The sequence below is a fragment of the Procambarus clarkii genome, chromosome 12, assembly GCF_040958095.1.
Source record: "Procambarus clarkii isolate CNS0578487 chromosome 12, FALCON_Pclarkii_2.0, whole genome shotgun sequence".
In the NCBI taxonomy this organism is placed as follows: Eukaryota; Metazoa; Arthropoda; class Malacostraca; order Decapoda; family Cambaridae; genus Procambarus; species Procambarus clarkii.
In genome coordinates, this window is record NC_091161.1 from 8,561,065 (window position 1) to 8,585,200 (window position 24,136).

At 46.3% G+C, this 24,136-nt stretch overlaps 2 protein-coding genes across 2 annotated transcripts in view; both read left to right on the plus strand.

Annotated features, from left to right (window-relative positions):
* The first annotated feature begins 1,077 nt into the window (after nt 1–1,077).
* Nucleotides 1,078–24,122, plus strand: LOC138364204 (uncharacterized protein MCAP_0864-like). Its single transcript, XM_069323529.1, has 4 exons — nt 1,078–1,177; nt 8,868–9,011; nt 11,930–12,327; nt 23,205–24,122. The coding sequence occupies exons 1-4, from the start codon at nt 1,078–1,080 to the stop codon at nt 24,120–24,122; spliced, it is 1,560 nt and encodes a 519-aa protein (XP_069179630.1).
* Nucleotides 15,608–24,136, plus strand: part of LOC138363856 (cylicin-1-like) — a 120,708-nt gene continuing 112,179 nt past the window's right edge. The window contains exon 1 of the mRNA XM_069323217.1: nt 15,608–15,937. The gene's annotated coding sequence lies outside the window, so the exon portion shown is untranslated. The remainder of the gene's footprint in view (nt 15,938–24,136) is intronic.

Consider the following 24,136-nt stretch of genomic DNA (forward strand, 5'->3'; position numbering starts at 1 on the left):
ATGACAGCCACTGGTGCTGGCTGGCCTGGCTTATGACAGTCACTGGTGCTGGCTGGCCTGGTTTATGACAGCCACTGGTGCTGGCAGGCCTGGTTTATGACAGCCACTAGTGCTGGCTGGCCTGGTTTATGACAGTCACTGGTGCTGGCTGGCCTGGTTTATGACAGCCACTAGTGCTGGCTGGCCTGGCTTATGACAGTCACTGGTGCTGGCTGGCCTGGTTTATGACAGTCACTAGTGCTGGCAGGCCTGGTTTATGACAGCCACTAGTGCTGGCTGGCCTGGTTTATGACAGCCACTAGTGCTGGCTGGCCTGGTTTATGACAGTCACTGGTGCTGGCTGGCCTGGTTTATGACAGCCACTGGTGCTGGCTGGCCTGGCTTATGACAGTCACTGGTGCTGGCTGGCCTGGCTTATGACAGCCACTGGTGCTGGCTGGCCTGGCTTATGACAGCCACTGGTGCTGGCTGGCCTGGCTTATGTCAGTCACTGGTGCTGGCTGGCCTGGCTTATGACAGCCACTGGTGCTGGCTGGCCTGGTTTATGACAGCCACTGGTGCTGGCTGGCCTGGCTTATGACAGCCACTGGTGCTGGCTGGCCTGGTTTATGACAGTCACTCAACAGTACAGAATTCAAACCAATTTTAAAATGAAGCAAAAAGACAATTTCGTAGTAAAAATTAGTATCTTTACGACCACCAAAACTCTGACCAGAGGAAAGATAGAATAAGTAAAGATAGAATAAATAAAAGGAAAAGATAGAATAGTACATATATAGTACTGGATGGGTACCCGGAAGGACCCGGATCAACAAATGGTTGCTGGAGTTCAATCCCAATAAGTGCCAGGTAATGATGATGGAGAAGAGAGACAGGAGTCCAGGTGTCTACCCCATATATGGAAGCCAACTACAGTAATCGCAGAGTGAAAGGGATTTGAGAGTGGATACAATTCCATCTCTAACACCAGAGGCACACACGGACGGGGTGACATCAGCGGCATATGCGACGCTGGCTAACATTATAACGTTTGTTTAGTAACCTAAACCAGGAGGCATCAAGGCTTTTGTTAGACCAATGGGTGGAAGACGCAGCACCGGCCTGGAGCCCTCACCGAGTGAAGCATACAGCTTAAATATAAAAAGTGCAGAGACATGCATCTTGATTAGTGCCAGAGGTAAGAGCGTTGAGCTTTGAGGATAGGTTAAAGGAACTGAACCTCACAACTTTGGACGGTCGAAATAGGGAGATATGATCACAACGTACAAAATACTAAAGGGAGTCAGACAAGGTGGAAAAGGCAGCCTCTAAGTTGAGAGAAATTAGAATGGAGTACAAGTGGAAATTGAAGATACAAATGAGCCAAAGAATTGCAACCAAATACTCGTATCCTGAACGGGTAGTTAACAAGTGTAAGTCTCTAAAACAAGAAGTAGCAGAAGCCACCTCCACCCACAATCTTATGAGGCTATACTTGTCCCCTTTCCCCCCCCCCCATTAATATCTCGTACGTTGTGATCATATCCCCTGTTCCTTCCATCCTCTAGGGCTGTGACATTTAATGCAATTAGCCGTCGCCTGACGGGTGGGGCGCCTGACAGCTGAGTGGACAGCGCATCGGATTCGTAGTCCTGAGGTTCCGGGTTCGATCCCCGGCGGAGGCATATGGGCAAAATGTTTCTTTCATCCCTGATACCCCTGTTCACCTAGCAGTAAATAGGTACCTGGGAGTTAGACAGCTGCTACGGGCTGCTTCCTGGGGGTGTGTAACAAAAAGGAGGCCTGGTCGAGGACCTTCCTTGTATAGTGTAGCTGCCTTCTCCCATATGGTGTAGCTGCCTTCCCTAATATGGTGTAGCTGCCTTCCCTGTATGGTGTAGCTGCCTTCCCTGTATGGTGTAGCTGCCTTCCCTGTATGGTGTAGCTGCCTTCCCTGTATGGTGAAGCTGCCTTCCCTGTATGGTGTAGCTGCCTTCCCTGTATGGTGAAGCTGCCTTCCCTGTATGGTGTAGCTGCCTTCCCTGTATGGTGTAGCTGCCTTCCCTGTATGGTGAAGCTGCCTTCCCTGTATGGTGTAGCTTCCTTCCCTGTATGGTGTAGCTGCCTTCCCTGTATGGTGTAGCTGCCTTCCCTGTATGGTGAAGCTGCCTTCCCTGTATGGTGTAGCTGCCTTCCCTGTATGGTGTAGCTGCCTTCCCTGTATGGTGTAGCTGCCTTCCCTGTATGGTGTAGCTGCCTTCCCTAGTATGCTGTAGCTGCCTTCCCTGTATGGTGTAGCTGCCTTCCCTAGTATGCTGTAGCTGCCTTCCCCTAGTATGGTGTAGCTGCCATCCCTAGTATGGTGCATGGGAGGATTGTGTGAAAATCCTGGTCTAGCTTTAGTAGAAGCCTCAGGAAACCCTCATGTGTTCAGGAGAACTCCAGGCTGCAGCTCTAATAACTGATCATCAGTAAATCAAGTGAGGCAGTATGGAAGACAGGTGAGAAGATTACGCATGCACTGATTACTCATGCACTGATTACTCATGCACTGATTACTCATGCACTGATTACTCATGCACTGATTACTCATGATACTCACTCTAAGTAACACAAGCAATACAAACATTTTAGACAAAGTAGAGTTATTTACCTGAGTAGTTTCGTTCGTTGCGGGGAAACGAACACTGTATTTATTCCGATAGTTACCGGGACCTGAGTGGCTATCGACCACAGACTTAGGCAGCCAATCACAGAGCTAAGAAACGTGTCTCGGAAATGGTGTTATCTGAGAGACAAACAATTTCTGTGAATTAAGATAGTTTGTTCTACCTCTCGGTGTTAAGTCACAATGTTGTTTCTACGTGTTGGGTAGTGGCGTAGCCGGCGCCAGTGGTGACTTGGAGAGGAGTGGAGTGGTTGTGAGAGCTGGGAGCGGGAGTGAGGTACTCTCACTACCTCACCTTCACTCTGGTGGGTCTGAGCACTCACTCCTCGCCTCCCCCCCTAGTGAGCGTCCACTCTCAACTCCGGCACCTGCTTTACTCACTCACAGTACACGCACTCACGTGAATATCCGCACGCACGCACACAGATGCACGCAGATATGCGTAAATATATTGATGATGACCAAACCACAGGTTAGAAAGTGAAGGGACGACGACTTTTCGGTCCGTATTGGACCAATCTCAATAGACTTGAGAATGGTCCAGGACGGACCGAAACGTCGTCGTCCCTTCACTTTCTAGTGTGTGGTCTGGTCAACATATTTCAGCCACGTTATTGTGACACTGTGTATACGTATGTGTATACACATACGTATACACAGTGTATACGTATGTGTATACACATAAACATATGTGTATACACATACATATACATAGAGAAATAAGAAAATGGGGGAACCTGTGGTTGAGTTAGGCATATAAGGAAGCAAGGCAGCTAAGGACAGGTTATCTTGAGGTTATCTTGAGATGATTTCGGGGCTTTTAGTGTCCCCGCGGCCCGGTCCTCGACCAGGCCTCCACCCCCAGGAAGCAGCCCGTGACAGCTGACTAACACCCAGGTACCTATTTTACTGCTAGGTAACAGGGGCATAGGGTGAAAGAAACTCTGCCCATTGTTTCTCGCCGGCGCCCGGGATCGAACCCAGGACTACAGGATCACAAGTACAGTGTGCTGTCCGCTCGATCGACCGGCTCCTCCAAGTGGAGAAGCTACAGACACAACAAGACACCAGAGGGCAGGAAATAAGTACCTCAGAGTGAGGAGAGAAGCAGAGAGGCAGTTTGAAAATGACATCGAATAAAATGAAGATCCAACCAAAACTGTTATACAGTCACATCAGGAGGAAAACAACAGTGAAAGAGCAGGTGATGAAACTAAGAAAGGGAGAGGATGGGTACACAGAGAATGACAAAACGGGGTGTGAAGAACTCAATGAGAGATTCCAGGAGGTTATCACAATAGAGCAAGGAGAAGTCCCTGAACTAAGAGGGGTGGCGATAAACCAAGCAGACTTGGAAGATATTGAAATTACCAGAGATAAGGTTAGAAGGTAACTGCTTGATCTAGAAGTGACTAAGGCTGTTGGACCTGACAGAATCTCACCATGGATGCTAAAGGAGTGAGCAGAAGCCCTTTGAGCCCTCTGTATGGTGAATAACAAGTCATTTTAAACACGAGACCTACCAGAGAGTTCGAAGGCAGCTAACGTAGTCCCAAAATACAAAAAATGGGGATAGTCAGTAGGCCCTTAAGAACAGACCAGCGTCCTTAACTTGTATACCATGCAAGGTGATGGAGAAGATCGTGAACAAAAGCCTGATAACACATCTGGAGAGAAGGGACTTTGTAACACGTCACTAACATGGGTTCAGGGAAGGCAAGTCGTGTCTCACAGGATTAATACAATTCTATGACCAAGGGCCTCGTAGCCCGGTGGATAGCGCGCAGGACTCGTGATTCTGTGGCGCGGGTTCGATTCCCGCACGAGGCAGAAACAAATGGGCAAAGTTTCTTTCACCCTGAATGCCCCTGTTACCTAGCAGTAAATAGGTACCTGGGTGTTAGTCAGCTGTCACGGGCTCCTTCCTGGGGGTGGAGGCCTGGTCGAGGACCGGGCCGCGGGGACACTAAAAAGCCCCGAAATCATCTAAAGATAACCTCAAGAAGAAGAAGCAACAAGTATGAAGCAAGAAAGTGAAGGGTGGGCAGACTGCATTTTCTTGGACTGTCAGAAAGCTTTTGACACAGTACCCCTTAAGAGACTTTTGCATAATTTAGAGAAACAAGTTGGAGTAAGTGGTAGGGTACTAAAATGAATAAGGGAGTACCTAAACAACAGGAAACAGAGAGTTACTGTGAGAGGTGAGAAACCTCTCACCTCTCACAAACGGGATATCAGAAACAGGATTGGACCGAGTACAGAGCTCTGTGGGACTCTACTGGTGACTTCACACCAATCTGAGGTCTCACCGCTCAATGTAACTCTCTGCTTCCTGTTGCTTAGGTACTCCCTTATCCACTGGAGCGCTCTACCAGTTACTCCTGCTGTCTCTCCAGCTTATGTACCAGCCTCTTATGGGGTACTGTGTCAAAGGCTTTCTGACAATCCAAGAAAATGCAGTCCACCCAGCCTTCTTCTTCTTCTTCTTCTTCTTGCATAATCTTTGTCACCTGGTCGTAGAATTCTATTAAGCCAATCAGGCAAGATTTACCCTCCCTGAACCCATGTTGGCGATTTGTCACAAAGTCCCTTCTCTCCAGATGTGTTACCAGGGTTTTTCTCACGATCTTCTCCATCACCTTGCATGGTGTACAAGTCAAGGACACTGGCCTTTGGTTCAGTGCCTCTTGTCTGTCACCCTTTTCGTATATTGGGACCACATTCGCCGTCTTCCATATTTCTGGTAGGTCTCCTGTCTCCAGTGACCTACTATACACTATGGAGAGTGGCAAGCAAAGTGCCTCTGCACACTCCTTCAGTACCCATGGCGAGATCCCATCTGGACCAACAGAGGGTCTTTCTCACATCCAGATCCAATAGGTGTCTTTTGACCTCATCTCTCGTAATTTCGAACCCTTCCAAGGCCGCCTGGTTTACTTCCCCCTCTCCTAGTGCAGTAACCTCACCTTGTTCTATTGTGAAGACCTCAAAACCTCGTGTTGAGTTCGTCACACACCTCTTTGTCATTCTCTGTATACCTGTCCTCGCCTGTTCTAAGTTTCATTACCTGTTCCTTTACTGTTGTTTTCCTCCTGATGTGACTGTGGAGTAGCTTTGGATCGGTCTTGGCTTTGTTTGCTATATCATTTTCATAATTTTTCTAAGCTGCTCTTCTCACATTTACATACTCATTCCTGGTTCTCTGGCATCTCTGTCTGCTTTCTGGTGTTCTGTTATTTCGGAAGTTTCTCCACGCCCTTTTGTTCAGTACCTTTGCTTCCATACATGCCCTATTATACCATGGATTCTTCTTTTGCTTCTCGGATTTTTTCTTTGGCCCGGGATAAACCTGTTTACTGCCTCCTGACACTTATGGGTAACATAGTCCATCATGTCTTGTACAGACTTAGCCCTAAGGTCTGTGTCCCAAGGTATTTCCCTTAGGAAACTTCTCATCTTCTCATAATTCCCCTTTCGGTATGCCAGCCTTTTGTTTCCCTGTTCTTTTTTTGGGAGAGATAAATCCTAGCTCTACCAGGTACTCAAAGATCAATACTCTGTGGTCACTCATTCCCAAGGGCGCTTCCATCTTAACTTCCCTTATATCCCACTCATTTTGGGTAAATATCAGATCGAGCATTGCTGGTTCATCTTCCCCTCTCGTTCTTGTTGGTTCCTTGATGTGTTGACTTAGAAAGTTTCTTGTTGCCACGTCCAGCAGCTTAGCTCTCCATGTATCTGGTCCTCCATGTGGGTCTCCGTTCTCCCAATCTATCTTCCCATGAGTGAAGTCTCCCATGATTAGTAGTCCAGATCCATTCCTGCTAGCAACAGAAGCTGCTCTCTCTATTATGTCAATGGTGACCATGTTGTTTCTATCATACTCCTGTCTGGGCCTTCTGTCATTTGGTGGTGGATTATATATGACTACGACTATAATTTTTTGACCTCCAGTTGTTATTGTACCTGTTATATAGTCACTGAAACCTTCACAGCCCTGAATAACCATCTCCTCAAAATCCCAGCCTTTTCTTACCAGCAGAGCTACACTACCACGACCTCTTCCTTCTCTCTCTTTCCTCACAACATAATAGTCCATATGAAACACTGCATTTGTTATGTTTTTCGTCAGTTTCGTTTCTGTAAGTGCTATTATGTCTGGGGTTTCTTCTAATACCCATTCTCCAAGTTCATTTGTTTTATTTGTAATTCCATCTATGTTAGTGTACATTGTCTTGAGACTCACTTTCTTCTGTCCCTTCTCATGTCCCCTTCTCAGTGAGTGTTCAGCTGATGGAGGAAGCTGTTCCATGGGTGTGAGGATTTGTGAGGTGGATAACAGGGTCTCAGAGGATACTGGAGTGAGGGGTGGGGGATCAAATGAAGGGGGGACAGGGAGGGTATGGGATGAAGGAGGAGGGAGGACAGTGAGAAAAAGGGGAGAGGGAGGGAACATGGTGGGAGTAGGAGAGGGGAAGCAGGGTGGGAATTGGGTGAAGGGGAGGGAGGGAGAGATGGCTGAGCATTTGAGTTGGGGCAGGGAGGGTTCTGGGTATGGTTGGTTTCTATGTAGAGGAGGGCGGTGGAGTTGCCTCTAGTGTTACTGGGTTGCTGGTTGTGGGTTCCCCCCTCACCTCGGGGGATGTTGTGTTGGTAGTTGTTATTTCCTGGTTTTCTCCCCTTGCCCTATGCTTCTTTCTTGCTTCTGCCACCATGGCTCTCTCTTCCCTCGTCATGTCCCTCTGGAGGAATGCTTTTTTTTAATTCTCCCATATATTGCAGGTGGCTCTTCCAAACGCTATCTTTAACATGCGGTCTCTGTCCTTGCTATACCAGCCCAACCTGAAAACCTTCTCAATGCTATGTTTTGCCTTTTCCATCTCTAGCCCCTTTAGTATTTGATTTACTGCTGCTCTGTCCTTATCATCCAACTCTGTCCTGATGGAGCCTTCCTGCTCCCTAATACCCACAGCTACCACTGATCTTTTTCTTTCCAGCAGCTGACTAGTGGCACCGTTTCTGACTAGTGGCATTTTTGTTTCCTGGTGCCTGCGAGAAACAAAAATGGGCAGAGTTTCTTTCACTCTGATGCTCCTGTTACCTAGCAGTAAATAGGTACCTGGGAGTTAGACAGTGGTTACGGGCTGCTTCCTGGGTGTGTGTGTGTGTGTGTGTGTGTGTGTGTGTGTGTGTGTGTGTGTGTGTGTGTGTGTGTGTGTGTGTGTGTGTGTGTGTGTGTGTGTGTATGAAAAAATAATTAGTTAGTTAGTAGTTAATAGCAATTGATTGACAGCTGAGAGGCGGGCCGAAAGAGCAGAACTCAACCCCCACAAGCACAACTAGGTGAATACAGACATGCACACAAGTGACAAGACAAGATCAAGTGACAAGACTAAGAAAACAAAGGGGGCATATACAGAAAATGACAAGGAAATCTGCAAGGCACTGAATGCCAGTTTCCATGGAGTGTTCACAACCGAGCCTGAGCAGCTCCCATTGTTGGAAGAGATTACTCAAGATGAAAGACTATCAGATATAGAGGTGACAACAGGGGAGATAATGAAACAGTTAACAACACTGGATGCAACTAAAGCAGTTGGACCAGAAAATGTATCACCGTGGATACTAAAAGAGGCAGCGCCGGTCTTCAGCGTGCCTCTGGCAAGGGTCTTTAATGAATCACTTATTTCGGGAGAATTGCCCAATTGCTGGAAGAGGGCAAATGTTGTACCTATTTTCAAGAAAGGTGATAGGGAGGAGGCACTTAACTAAAGACCTGTATCACTGACAAGAATCCCATGTAAAATACTGGAAAGAATAATTAGGCTACGACTGGTTGCACACCTGGAGAACATTAGGTTTGTGAACAAACACCAACATGGGTTCTGGACAGGGAAATCTTGCCTAACAAACCTTTTGGAATTCTATGATAAAATAACGAGGATAAGGCAGAACAGAGATGGTTGGGCAGACTGCATATTTCTGGACTGCCAAAAAGCCTTTGATACAGTACCGCACATGAGACTGCTGTTCAAGCTCGAGAGGCAGGCGGGGGTGGGGGGAAAGGTCCTAGCATGGGTAAGGAACTACCAAACAGGAAGGCGCCAGAAAGTTACGGTAAGGGGCGAAAAGTCGGACTGGCGAACAGTAACGAGTGGAGTACCTCAAAGATCGGTGCTGGGACCAATTATATTTATAATATACGTTAACATGTTTACAGGAGTAGAATCCTACATGTTGATGTTCGCGGATGATACAGAGTTGATGAGAATAGTTGTGACAGATGAGGATTGTAGGATCCTCCAAGAGGACTTGAACAGGTTGCAGAGATGGTCAGAGAAATGGCTACTGAAGTTCAACATGGGTAAATGTAAAGATATGGAAATGGGACTGGGTGACAGGAGACCAAAGAGACAGTACACAATGAAGGGGAACTGCCTACCTGTGACGACGCGAGAAAGAGACCTGGGTGTGGACGTAACACCTAATCTATCTCCTGAGGCACATATAAATAGAATATCGACAGCAGCGTACTCTACACTGGCAAAAGTTAGAACATCATTCAGAAACTTAAGTATGGAGGCATTTAGGGCGCTTTACACTGCCTACGTGAGGCCAGTCTTAAAGCATGCCGCCCCATCATGAAGTCCCCACCAGAAGAAACACATAAGGAAACTGGAAAAGGTTCAGAAATTTGCAACGTGACTCATCTCAGCGTTACGAGGGATGGGGTATGAAAAGCGTCTGAAGGAACTGAGTCTTACGACATTAGAATAAAGAAGGGAGAGGGGGGATATGATAGGAACGTATAAAATACTCAGGGGGATTGACAGAGTGGACATAGACGAAATGTTCACACGGAATAGCAACAGAACGAGGGGACATGGGTGGAAGCTGGAGACCCAGATGAGTCACAGAGATGTTAGGAAGTTTTCTTTTAGCGTGAGAGTAGTGAAAAAATGGAATGCTCTGAAAAAACAGGTTGTGGAAGCAAATTTTATTCATAATTTTAAAACCAGGTATGATAGGGAAATAGGATCGGAGTCATTGCTGTAAACAACCGATGGCTCGAAAGGCGGTATACAAGAGTCAATGCGCGATCCTGCAGACACAAATAGGTGAGTACACACTCACAGATACACACACACACACACACACACACACACACACACACACACACACACACACACACACACACACACACACACACACACACACACACACACACACACATGTGAATCTGAGTCAAGGGAGGGTAGACACGTGAGGCATCACTCGCTGGATAAGGCTTCATATTTCGGGACATCAGAGATATACAAGGGAACATCGTTGCTGAGTGATAGTACGGCATGTAACACACCGATTAGAAAATACCAATTTCATGAATTGTGTCCGATAGTGCAAATTAGTCAAGATCAAGGGTACAACATCAGTGCCAAGAGAGACACGCTGCCGCCATGCTTGGTCAGAGTGTACATAACTAGATGTGATAGTGAAGATCAAAGCAAATAGTGAATAGAATAGTGAAGAAGTGAGTGTAAACGTGTAGCGTTAGAGCCTGGTGGATAGCGCGCAGGACTCGTAATTCTGTGGCGCGGGTTCGATTCCCGCACGAGGCAGAAACAAATGGGCAATGTTTCTTTCACCCTGAATGCCCCCTGTTACCTAGCAGTAAATAGGTACCTGGGAGTTAGTCAGCTGTCACGGGCTGCTTCCTGGGGGTGGAGGCCTGGTCGAGGACCGGGCCGCGGGGACACTAAAGCCCCGAAATCATCTCAAGATAACCTCAAGATATATCGGTGCTAAGGGGAACAAGAAGCTGATTACTAGTGATATATAGTGACAAGTTGGCGTTACCTACGCCTGGCAGCAACGTGGACACCAGCAGGCTTACAGGAACAGCACAACGTGAATGTGAACACCTGAGAGACATTAGGAATATGTGTAGAATAATAAACCCCACATTGTTTGAGTTAGGAAAACACTATTTGTCAAATATTGATGCTGTTCTTAAAAGATTTCCCCATTTTGCACCCGCAAGATAACGTAAGGTTTTAAGGGTTGATAAATGTTAATCTTCTTGTTTGAGGAGCTGTTCACTTGAGACAGTTAAGCAAGTCCCAGCTGTGTCTGGGTACAAGTGACAGGATGAACAACCCAGCGGGTTTTCTTCCTGTTGGGGAGTGTTGTACATGCTGCTATGGTGGTATGTCCACTCACAAGATGAGTGGCGCTGCCCAATACTGTCACTATGGCGGTGTGTCCACTCACAGGATGAGTGGCGCTGCCCAATACTGTCACTATGGCGGTGTGTTCACTCACAGGATGAGTGGCGCTGCCCAATACTGTCACTATGGCGGTGTGTTCACTCACAAGATGAGTGGCGCTGCCCAATACTGTCACTATGGCGGTGTGTCCACTCACAAGATGAGAGGCGCTGCCCAATACTGTCACTATGGCGGTGTGTCCACTCACAAGATGAGAGGCGCTGCCCAATACTGTCACTATGGCGGTGTGTCCACTCACAAGATGAGAGGCGCTGCCCAATACTGTCACTATGGCGGTGTGTCCACTCACAAGATGAGTGGCGCTGCCCAATACTGTCACTATGGCGGTGTGTCCACTCACAAGATGAGTGGCGCTGCCCAATAAACTCGCCCCTCGGGGCAAAATTTAAATTTAACAGAACTTCTGACACCTATTTGTGCTGTGGGATGTTTTGGATGGATGGTAAGGCCTCTCAATAAGCCAGTCAATCATATGGTGTACAGTGTTATTGCAACATAATAGTTAGTCTTCGATATAAGTTAACAAACGGAAACGAACCTCAAGAGACAATATACGGCTCACGTGGGAACTAGTTTAGTGGCACATAAGTGAAAAAAAATCACTACGCCCTACACCAGACAGCCCCGCACCTTCTCTCACCGCCCCCCCCCCTCCCCCCTTCACCATAGCACCTCCAACAGTACACACACACCCTCCCATATCCCTCCCACTCTGAACCGCCCCACACACCCTCACCATCCTCCCAAATACAGGATCAAAGGCACAGGAAGCATGGATCAGGGTAACATTCCAACAAATGTGGGAGGAATTCAGTGAAGGACTGAGGGTAGGGAGAGAGACAGTAACCAACCTGCACGATGAACTAAGGGCAGCAAAGGAGGAGATAAGAAGCCTGAAGGAGACTCCCTCCCCAATGCCAGACACAAACTATCCCTCAGGGAGATGGTGATGCTACTGTTGAGGGGACTTCTACAAAACAACCCTCATTTTCAGAATTGTTTAAAAAGAGCCCTGAAGCTAGGTTGGCATGGCAACTTCCATGGCAACTTCCCTGTAGGGAAGTTGCCATGGAACTGGAGTCTTTTCAGGAAGCAGCTAGATTTACTAGCCAGCTGGTAGAGTGTAAAAGAGCAGTAGTAATGGTAGGCATTAAGGAGCAAACAGGGACCGGTCCAGTGGAAAGGAGAGACAAGAACAAAATTGAAGTTAATGAGATCCTTAAAGGGGTAAAGATGGAGAGGGCTGAACAAAATATTGAAAAAGTTTTCAGGATCGGACGATACAACAAGAACAGAAACCGAGTGATAAAGGTGGTATTCACGAGCGATAGAACAAAAGAGAACTTGTTACCAAGGAAGAGCAGACTAGCAAATGTACAGAAGTTCAAAAAGGTATTCAAAAAGGTACTCATTCAAAAAGGTATTCCTGCAGAGGGATATGACAAGGCACGAGAGAATGAGGGCAGCAGCCACAAGGAGGGAGCGCAGGGAGAAAGAAAGGAATCAGGGAGCCACAACCCCGAGCCCTACAATCCCAGAGGGAAGCAGGGAACCCTCCACAAGCAGCTCAACAGACTCAGTGAGAGAAGCACCTCCCCCATCCTCCACCCAATAGATGTCCTACTTGCCCTAACCCCTGGTGTCTAAAGTGCCCACCTTGGGCACCCTCCCCCCACTCCCCCCTCCATCAGGATCTCCCTTCTCGCCCCCCAAGCCCTCCCTAATCCCCCAATGCCCATCCTTCTCCTCCACCCCCAAGCCCTTCCTCCACCTCCTCCACCCCCAAGCAAGCTCTCACCCCTGAGTGAGAGGCCAAGTTCAGGGCCATTCCAGTAAGCCTGTTTAGGACAGTGAAGCTGTTACGTCGTAGCTTAGAGAACTAGACGATACCTGCAGTGAGAGTTACTGTTAAGTGATGGCTTGTAGAGGAGAGGCAGTGAAATCTTTAGTGACAATAAGTAGCCAGTTAAAATTGGACCACAATGTGATCTGTAGGGATATTTATTTGTTGAGGTGGTTCAGTGGTTGTGGTGGTCCAGTGGTTGTGGTGGTCCAGTGGTTGTGGAGGTCCAGTGGTTGTGGTGGTGCAGTGGTTGTGGTGGTCCAGTGGTTGTGGTGGTCCAGTGGTTGTGGTGGTCCAGTGGTTGTGGTGGTTCAGTGGTTGTGGTGGTCCAGTGGTTGTGGTGGTCCAGTGGTTGTGGTGGTCCAGTGGTTGTGGTGGTCCAGTGGTTGTGGAGGTCCAGTGGTTGTGGTGGTCCAGTGGTTGTGGTGGTCCAGTGGTTGTGGTGGTCCAGTGGTTGTGGTGGGCCAGTGGTTGTGGTGGTCCAGTGGTTGTGGTGGTCCAGTGGTTGTGGAGGTCCAGTGGTTGTGGTGGTGCAGTGGTTGTGGTGGTCCAGTGGTTGTGGTGGTCCAGTGGTTGTGGTGGTCCAGTGGTTGAGGTGGTCCACTTGTTGTGGTGGTCCAGTGGTTGTGGTGGACCGGTGGTTGTGTTGGTCCAGTGGTTGTGGTGGTCCAGTGGTTGTGGTGGTCCAGTGGTTGTGGGAATCCAGTGGTTGTGGTGGTCCAGTGGTTGTGGTGGTCCAGTGGTTGTGTTGGTCAAGTGGTTGTGGTGGTTCAGTGGTTGTGGTGGTTTATTAGTTGTGGTGGTCCAATGGTTGTGGTGGTCAAGTGGTTGTGGTGGTCCAGTGGTTGTCGTGGTCCAATAGTTGTGGTGGTCCAGGGGTTGTGGTGGTCCAGTGGTTGTGGTGGTCCAGTGGGTTGTGGTGGTCCAGTGGTTGTGGTGGTCCAGTGGTTGTTTTGGTCCAATGGCTGTGGTGATCCAGTGGTTGTGGTGGTCCAGTGGTTGTGGTGGTCCTCTGAATGTTGTGGTCCAGTGGTTGTGGTGGTCCAGTGGTTGTGGTGGTCCAGTGGTTATGGTGGTCCAGTGGTTGTGGTGGTCCAGTGGTTGTGGTGGTCCAGTGGTTATGGTGGTCCAGTGGTTGTGGTGGTCCAGTGGTTGTGGTGGTCCAGTGGTTATGGTGGTCCAGTGGTTATGGTGGTCCAGTGGTTGTGGTGGTCCAGTGGTTGTGGTGGTAGTAACGGTAGCCACCTGTCACAGGTAACGGTAGCCACCTGTCACAGGTAACGGTAGCCACCTGTCACAGGTAACGGTAGCCACCTGCCACAGGTAACGGTAGCCACCTGCCACAGGTAACGGTAGCCACCTGCCACAGGTAACGGTAGCCACCTGCCACAGGTAACGGTATAGCCACCTGCCACAGGTAACGGTAACCATCTGCCACAGGTAACGGTAGCCACCTGTCACAGGTAACGGTAGCCACCTGCCACAGGTAACGGTAGCCACCTGCCACAGGTAACGGTAGCCACCTGCCACAGGTAACGGTAGCCACCTGTCACAGGTAACGGTAGCCACCTACCACAGGTAACGGTAGCCACCTGCCACAGGTAACGGTAGCCACCTGTCACAGGTAACGGTAGCCACCTGCCACAGGTAACGGTAGCCCAACCTGTTACAGGTAACAGTAGGCCAACCTGATCCTGGCAGCTAGTGTCGCACAGCCTAGTGGATAGTTTGGGCTGCAATATACATTGGTTTCTGTTCTGTAGAAATCATTCCTGTTTATTCCGGGGTTTTGAGGCCCAAGGAAAGTCAGTAATTTCTCTCCTGTCATACCCAAGTGTTTGGAACGATATAGCCCTAACAACAGAGTTACGGGCTATTCATGCCCGTGCCACCTCTTGGGTGGCTTAATCTTTATCAATCAATCAACAGAGATGGGAATACCTAGGCAAGACCAGGTAGGGGGGGGCCTGATAGCGGAGTGGACAGCGCTTCGGATTCGTAGTCCTGAGGTTCTGAGTTCGATCTCTGGTGGAGGCGGAAACAAATGGGCAGAGTTTCTTTTACTATGATGTGTCTGTTCATCGTGTAGTGGATAGGTACCTGGGAGTTAGACAGCTGCTACGGGCTGCTTCCTGGGGGGGTTACAAAAAAGGAGGCCTGGTGGAGGACCGGGCCGCGGAGACGCTAAACCCCGAAATCATCTCAAGATAACCTCAAGCGGCAAGGCAGTTATGGCCGGAATGCTTACGGAAGGATGTAAAAGGAATTAATTATTGCGCAAGACACCATTCACTTGTTTTGAACGGGTGGCGGCCAGCTCCAGCAACCTTGTGTGTGGCGGGAAATTTGAACCCTCCCGCCCGTACGAGGACAGCTGACCCGCGCAACAGATTGGAAATCAATATATAGTCTGTATGTAACCGAAGTGTTTGTGTGTGGGAAGCTCAGCGTTCTGTCAGGACGTGGAATATCAGCGTTCAAGATATGATGCTTATGCTAATTTGGTATCGACGGAAGCACATGTTCTTGACAAGTTTATTAAGTCTAACTAGCTCGTAGCCTTAATAGTAACCTTACGTATGTATAATATAGGCCAATACTAATGAATCATTGCTGACATGTCAGCGGTAACGCCATACGCGAGTAGCTACAAACTCCAGCAGAATATTAAGTTCCAAAAATGACTTAAAATACAATCGTCTTTGCTAAATAAAAAAAATATATATTAATCTCAGGTATGACAAGAGAAAATAGGTAGGAGTAAATTGTTAGGTGGCAGCCATGGCGGCGGGTCTCCAAGCGACGCCCTCACAACACTGGCGCCGGGCCCACACACACACACACACCTCACCGCTCCCGTAACCCCCTTGGTCCGTGTTTACATTCCTGCGCCGCGTACGGCTGGCTGACAGGCCGCCTAGTCTGGTGTGTAGTGATAACTGCGGCTGTATATGAGTGTACAGGCGCTGTGAGAGAAAGTCTTAGCCTGCGGTGGGTGTCGACGAGTGGTTTAAGTGGTGTGTAGTGACGGTACGCGGCCCCAGGGTTGTATAACACACTCCCCCAGGAGACCAGAACACCCCCGCTGTTCTTCCTTCTTCTCTCTCTCTCTCAAAACAAAAATCATCTACTCCAACGGCGAGAACAAATCGTCACGAGGTAATATTATTCGCCAACTTCCACCGCACTGGTCAGCTTAGCTTCCAGCACTTCCCTAACTCACTCCGCACACCTAGGATTCAGCGGTGTACCTTCAGGTCTCTTGTGACCGCATCTTGGGCCCCCTCACAGCTATCCTCACCTGCCAGACACCCGCAAATATTTACCTCACAATGAGCTCTCTCGAGGCGTGAGGAAGCAGCACTACGTGGCACTCACACATTCCTCATCACTATGTAGCGGCGCTACTCGCACTCACCACACACTCACGCTCTATAGCCTTATATCTTTGTGAAGACAAGTGAATCTTTATCACGTTTCACAGCTCTGTTGTGGGTAACGAAATGTTGCAGTTGGAAAATAATAGTTACAAGTTCTATGGGATTGTCTGGTTGATATGAACCAGTGACACCATTGAGTTGAGTGACACCATTAGACTCAGATGGCACCAACAGGCTAAAAAACTCTCTCTCTCTCTCTCTCTCTCTCTCTCTCTCTCTCTCTCTCTCTCTCTCTCTCTCTCCCTCTCTCTCTCTCTCACTCTCACTCTCACTCTCTCTCTCTCTCTCTCTCTCTCTCTCTCTCTCTCTCTCTCTCTCTCTCTCTCTCTCTCTCTCTCTCTCTCTCTCTCTCTCTCTCTCTCTCTTTCTCTCTCTCTCTCTCTTTCGTATATATCATAAATTTCACTGTATCACATGTCACTATGTGTCAGTATACATCACAAGCACACATAGTTTTTGGGTCATATCACCACCACTGACTCAGTAGGTCAGAGCTGGGTGTGTATTGAGGGAAGAGACCGGGGCATGATGTCTTTGGGCATATAGATTTGTATATTATGGCTTAGGTATGATAGGTGATAGTTAGAATTATTTTGAAAATTTTGCAGACATCAGTCAGTAATGTTTTAGTAAATAATAGGTTTATAAAATAGTTTTTTAGAACATTTAGGAGGACATTCCAGTCTGAAGGTCGCCAGGGGCTCTATGACACCGTACTATGCTGTATTCATTTATATATTTGTATGTTATGGCTTCGTAGCCTGGTGGATAGCGCGCAGGATTCGTAATTCTGTGGCGCGGGTTCGATTCCCGCACGAGGCAGAAACAAATGGGCAAAGTTTCTTTCACCCTGAATGCCCCTGTTACCTAGCAGTAAATAGGTACCTGGGAGTTAGTCAGCTGTCAAGGGCTGCTTCCTGGGGGTGGAGGCCTGGTCGAGGACCGGGTCGCGGGGACACTAAAACCCCGAAATCATCTCAAGGTAATCTCAAGATAAGGTGTGATCGGTGATAGTTAGAATTATTTTGAGAATTGTGCAGACATCAGTCTATAATGTTTTAGTAAATAACAGGATTATAAAAAAAATTTTAGAACATTTATGAGGTCATTTTAGTCTGAAGGTCACCAGGATGGTCTCTATTGCACTGTACTCTGCAGTACTCATTCGATTAGAGCCATCGCTGACCAAGCTCTGTTGGGCAGGGACCCAACACCATCTTCTTGAGGTTATCTTGAGATGATTTCGGGGCTTTAGTGTCCCCGCGGCCCGGTCCTAGACCAGGCCTCCACCCCCAGGAAGCACCCCGTGACAGCTGACTAACTCCCAGGTACCTATTTTCTGCTAGGTAACAGGGGCATTCAGGGTGAAAGAAACTTTGTCCATTTGTTTCTGCCTCGTGCGGGAATCGAACCCACGCCACAGAATTACGAGTCCTGCGCGCTATCCACCAGGCTACGAGGCCCCCCATTATCGAGGAAAATCAGCCAATCCTCCTGTTTTGGCGTTACTTAATGTAATGCTGAGGACCATAGAACTTAACCCGATGTACAACGCATATTAGAGAGTACACATTTGTACAATTAAATTTGGACAAACGGAAAAAGGTTTTATATTTATGTTGCAAAGACAACCTGAACTAACCTTACCTTACCTCCCTAGGCCAAATACACGCTATCTGAGGCCTAATATAGTACGCATGTGTACTATACTAGAGCTGGGAATACTTAAGTTTGTTTTTAGCTCCATTGTTTTCGGACTCTATAAAGTGAATAGCAATTCTACTATCTAAGTGCTTAGTACGTCAATGTTTGTATTATGTTCGAGGTACTATTTTACGAGGACCGGGCCGGAGGGATACTAAGCCACGAAATCATCGCAAGATAATGGTGTACATAGTTACAAAAACTACTATCTAAACAAGGGGATGAGTTGGACAAAATAGGGTGAAAGTAACGACAAGGAACATTGGTCATCTGTCTGTATGAGAGAATATCTGTCTGTGGGTCTGTCCGCGGCTAGACACCAGACATGCGCGTCAAGCCAGACCCAACTATGCAAAGTGTGTGTGTGGGACAGTCATAGGTCGGTCAAGGTTATCAGTGTTCAAGACGGAAGAACATGCTGTAGTCCCACACTGACCCACCACAGCATGCTGTAGTCCCACACTGACCCACCACAGCATGCTGTAGTCCCACACTGACCCACCACAGCATGCTGTAGTCCCACACTGACCCACCACAGCATGCTGTAGTCCCACACTGACCCACCACAGCATGCTGTAGTCCCACACTGACCCACCACAGCATGCTGTAGTCCAACACTGACCCACCACAGCATGCTGTAGTCCCACACTGACCCACCACAGCATGTTGTAGTCCCACACTGACCCACCACAGCATGCTGTAGTCCCACACTGACCCACCACAGCATGCTGTAGTCCCACACTGACCCACCACAGCATGTTGTAGTCCCACACTGACCCACCACAGCATGCTATAGTCCCACACTGACCCACCACAGCATGCTGTAGTCCCACACTGACCCACCACAGCATGCTGTAGTCCAACACTGACCCACCACAGCATGCTGTAGTCCAACACTGACCCACCACAGCATGCTGTAGTCCCACACTGACCCACCACAGCATGCTGTAGTCCCACACTGACCCACCACAGCATGCTGTAGTCCAACACTGACCCACCACAGCATGCTGTAGTCCAACACTGACCCACCACAGCATGCTGTAGTCCCACACTGACCCACCACAGCATGTTGTAGTCCCACACTGACCCACCACAGCATGCTGTAGTCCCACACTGACCCACCACAGCATGCTGTAGTCCAACACTGACCCACCACAGCATGCTGTAGTCCAACACTGACCCACCACAGCATGCTGTAGTCCCACACTGACCCACCACAGCATGCTGTAGTCCAACACCGACCCACCACAGCATGCTGTAGTCCCACACTGACCCACCACAGCATGTTGTAGTCCCACACTGACCCACCACAGCATGCTGTAGTCCCACACTGACCCACCACAGCATGCTGTAGTCCCACACCAACCCACCACAGCATGCTGTAGTCCCACACTGACCCACCACAGCATGCTATAGTCCCACACTGACCCACCACAGCATGCTGTAGTCCCACACTGACCCACCACAGCATGCTGTAGTCCCACACCAACCCATCACAGCATGCTGTAGTCCCACACTGACCCACCACAGCATGCTGTAGTCCAACACTGACCCACCACAGCATGCTGTAGTCCCACACTGACCCACCACAGCATGCTGTAGTCCCACACTGACCCACCACAGCATGCTGTAGTCCCACACCAACCCACCACAGCATGCTGTAGTCCCACACTGACCCACCACAGCATGCTGTAGTCCCACACTGACCCACCACAGCATGCTGTAGTCCCACACCGACCCACCACAGCATGTCGAGAAGTTTAGTCCCTCGAGGCGGGACCAAAGAGCCAGAGCCTGACTAAATGCCTAATCAAAATTGGAAGCAACTATATGTTCTTATTGTAATATGAAAAATTATGTTTTGATCTTGAGACAATGAACAGAAATTTGCTAATCATAATACCAAAATAATCACATCTGCCCGAAACGCTGCGCGTACTAGTGGCTTTACAAGATTGTAATTACTAGGCTATGTATCCTCAAGCCCAATGTACCGTCTTGTATATATACAAATATATAAATAAATAAATAAATAAATAAATAAATAAATAAATACTTTGCCATAGTAGCATAAAAATAATAATTATCCCGCCGTTTTCTCAAAGCCAACCGAACACTTGTATATTTTTAAAATTCTTCTGAAGGGGGAAGAGATATAGTATTTATTTTGAGTATTATAAAACGTTTTTCACTAATATCGGGAAAATTAACATAAATATTATATTGATCATATTATATGGCCGTATAGAGCAAAAACACATTAATCAAAAGGGAACCTAAACCATTTTAAAAGCCTCGCCTATTTCTCAGCGCCAATGGGAAACTATTACATATTTCAAATATGTCATACTGCTATGGCTTCCCCCACTGGCTGACCACTCACACGCGAGTGGAAACTAATATATTATATTATTTTTATGAGAGACGAGGAAGGAGTATGGTTGAAGCGAGGGAAGGGGAGAGGGGGAAGATACATTAGAGAAGTTGAACAAGGGATAAATTGATTGATTGATAAAGATTGAGCTGCCCAAAAGATGGCACAGGCATGAATAGCCCGTAATGGTGCTAGTGGGGCAGATTGGGAGACAGGGAAAGAAAGGTGGAGAGTGAAAATAGGTAAAGAGAGAGGAGGATTGGAAAAGAGGGAGCACAGAGACCCAGGCGTATTGAGGTACGTTCTATATATATATATATATATATATATATATATATATATATATATATATATATATATATATATATATATATATATATATATATATATATATATATATACATATTGTTAAATATGACCGAAAAAGTGAGATTAATAGTTCTAACACAAATTGTCTCAATATTTCTTATGTTTCTTTTTGCTGTCGATGATAATTGAAAACTCAATTCTCCAAAATTCCTTTTTATTTCTACTCTGACGCGATGCTTGAACGCGTTTCGTAATAACATATTACATTTTCAAACCCTTTAATCTACACACACAACTGTAACCTGAAAACACTAAACAGAGTTTTACTTATTCTAACACTAAACAGCTTATCCATCTTACATATACTCGCAATTGGGTGAGGTGATATGTTGCAACAGTTTTAGATAAGGTGAACGAATTTGTGACAAACACAAGACAGAACACGAAACAATGGGGTATTAGTTGGATATGAGAACATAAGAATGGAAGTAACTGTAGAGGGCTTATTGGCCCATACTTCCTCTTGATGCTTCTATATTGGAGCGGAGTCTTGAGGTGGGTAGAATATAGTTGTGCATTAATTGGCTGTTGATTGCTGGTGTTGACTTCTTGATGTGTAGTGCCTCGCTGATGTCGAGCCACCAGCTATCGCTGTATCTATCGATGATTTCTGTGTTGTTTGCTAAGACTTCTCTGGTGATGGTCAGGTTGTGAGAGGAGATTATATGTTCCTCGATGGCTCCCTGTTGTTTATGCATTGTTAATCGCCTGGAAAGAGACGTTGTTGTCTTGCCTGTATACTGAGTTCTTTGAGGCTTACAGTCCCCAAGTGGGCATTTGAAGGCATAGACGACATTGGTTTCCTTCAAGACATTCTGCTTTGTGTCTGGAGAGTTTCTCATGAGTAGGTTGGCCGTTTTTTGTGTTTTATAGTAAATCGTCAATTGTAATTTCTGATTTTTGTCTGTAGGGATAACGTTAACGATAAGGGACGGGGGAGAGGGTAATGGTGGAGAGGACGAGGGGACAGTGGTATGGAGGGGAGGGCGGGGGGACAGGGAGGGTTTCTGTCGGTCAACAACGCAAATGCGTTGTTGAGCCACAGCAACGCGTGGCCAGGACATCTAGTATATATAATATATATATATATATATATATATATATATATATATATATATATATGTCGTACCTAGTAGCCAGAACGCACTTCTATGCCTAGTATGCAAGGCCCGATTTGCCTAATAAGCCAAGTTTTCATGAATTAATTGTTTTTCGACTACCTAACCTACCTAACCTAACCTAACCTAACTTTTTCGGCTACCTAACCAAACCTAACCTATAAAGATAGGTTAGGTTAGGTTAGGTAGGGTTGGTTAGGTTCGGTCATATATCTACGTTAATTTTAGCTCCAATAAAAAAAAAATGACCTCGTACGTAATGAAATGGGTAGCTGTATCATTTCATAAGACAAAAATTAGATAAAATATATTAATTCAGGAAAACTTAGCTTATTAGGCAAATCGGGCCTTGCATAATAGGCCGAGAAGTGCGTTCTGGCTACTAGGTACGACATATATATATATATATATATATATATATATATATATATATATATATATATATATATATATATATATATATATATATATATATTTATATATATATATGCAAACAAGCCTGAATGGTCCCCAGGACTATATGCGACTGAAAACTCACACTCCAGAAGTGACTCGAACCCAAGTGACTGGGTATATATATATATATATATATATATATATATATATATATATATATATATATATATATATATATATATATATATATATATATATATATATATATAAATTCCACACCCGAGAAGGATTTGAACCCAGACAATGTGCCAGGAGCACTGTGCAACTGGCGTACCCGGTACCTTAACCACTCGACCAACGGTGACCATACAAAAGACATTGGTAGCCAAGGTAGCCACATTCGCATCTGTGTTGCTCACGTGGCCCCACAAAGTGAGGTGATTTGATGAAATAACTATGCCCAAGCTTCCCACCAAGGGCCGTCGGGACGTTGGGGATACAGCCTCGGCTACCAGTGTCTTTTGTAATACGAAATATATTAATGGGTTATAATACGTTTGTAATATAATCATTTGTGAAGAGAAATACGACCAAGGTAATCACTGGGATTAATCTCTTCTTTATTAAGAGAGATTAGGAAAGAATTTGAAACTGACCTATACAAGCCTGAAACTGGCCTATACAAGCTTGAAACTGATCTATACAAGCTTGAAACTGACCTATACAAGCTAGGAAACTGACCTATCCAAGCCTGAAACTGACCTATACAAGCTTGAAACTGGCCTATACAAGCTTGAAACTGGCCTATACAAGCTTGAAACTGGCCTATACAAGCTTGAAACTGGCCTATACAAGCTTGAAACTGATCTACACAAGCTTGAAACTGATCTACACAAGCTTGAAACTGACCTATACAAGCTTGGAAACTAACCTATCCAAGCCTGAAACTGGCCTGTACAAGCTTGAAACTGATCTATACAAGCTTGAAACTGACCTATACAAGCTTGGAAACTAACCTATCCAAGCCTGAAACTGACCTCTACAAGCTTGAAACTGGCCTGTACAAGCTTGAAACTGATCTATACAAGCTTGAAACTGACCTATACAAGCTTGAAACTGACGTATACAAGCTTGAAACTGATCTATACAAGCTTGAAACTGACCTATACAAGCTTGAAACTGGCCTATACAAGCTTGAAACTGACATATACAAGCTTGAAACTGACCTATATACACTTGAAACTGGCCTATACAAGCTTGAAACTGACCTATACAAGCTTGAAACTGACCTATATACACTTGAAACTGACATATATACAAGCTTGAAACTGACCTATATACACTTGACACTTACCTATACAAGCTTGAAAACTGATATATATAAGCTTGAAACTGACATATACAAGCTTGAAACTGGCCTATACAAGCTTGAAACTGACCTATACAAGCTTGAAACTGACCTATACAAGCTTGAAACTGGCCAATACAAGCTTGAAACTGACCTATACAAGCTTGAAACTGACCTATATACACTTGAAAATGACCTATACAAGCTTGAAACTGACCTATATACACTTGAAAATTACCTATACAAGCTTGAAACTGACCAATATACACTTGAAACTGACCTATATACACTTGAAACTGACCTATACAAGCTTGAAAATGACTTATACATGCCTGAAACTGACCTATACAAGCTTGAAACTGACCTATATACACTTGAAACTGACCTATACAAGCTTGAAACTGACCTATATTCACTTGAAACTGACCTATATACACTTGAAACTGACCTATATACACTTGAAACTGACCTATATACACTTGAAACTTACCTATATACACTTGAAACTGACCTATATACACTTGAAACTGACCTATACAAGCTTGAAAATGACCTATACAAGCCTGAAACTGACCTATACAAGCTCGAAAACTGATATATATAAGCTTG

Bases quoted from the DNA above. Each gene is read 5' to 3' on its own strand.
- LOC138364204 (XM_069323529.1), top strand. From the start codon at position 1,078: ATGGGTGGAAGACGCAGCACCGGCCTGGAGCCCTCACCGAGTGAAGCA. The intron at 9,012-11,929 runs GTAAATGTAAAG...CCTCATTTTCAG, and splicing joins GCTACTGAAGTTCAACATGG to AATTGTTTAAAAAGAGCCCT. The intron at 12,328-23,204 runs GTATTCAAAAAG...AACCTATCCAAG, and splicing joins ATGTACAGAAGTTCAAAAAG to CCTGAAACTGACCTCTACAA.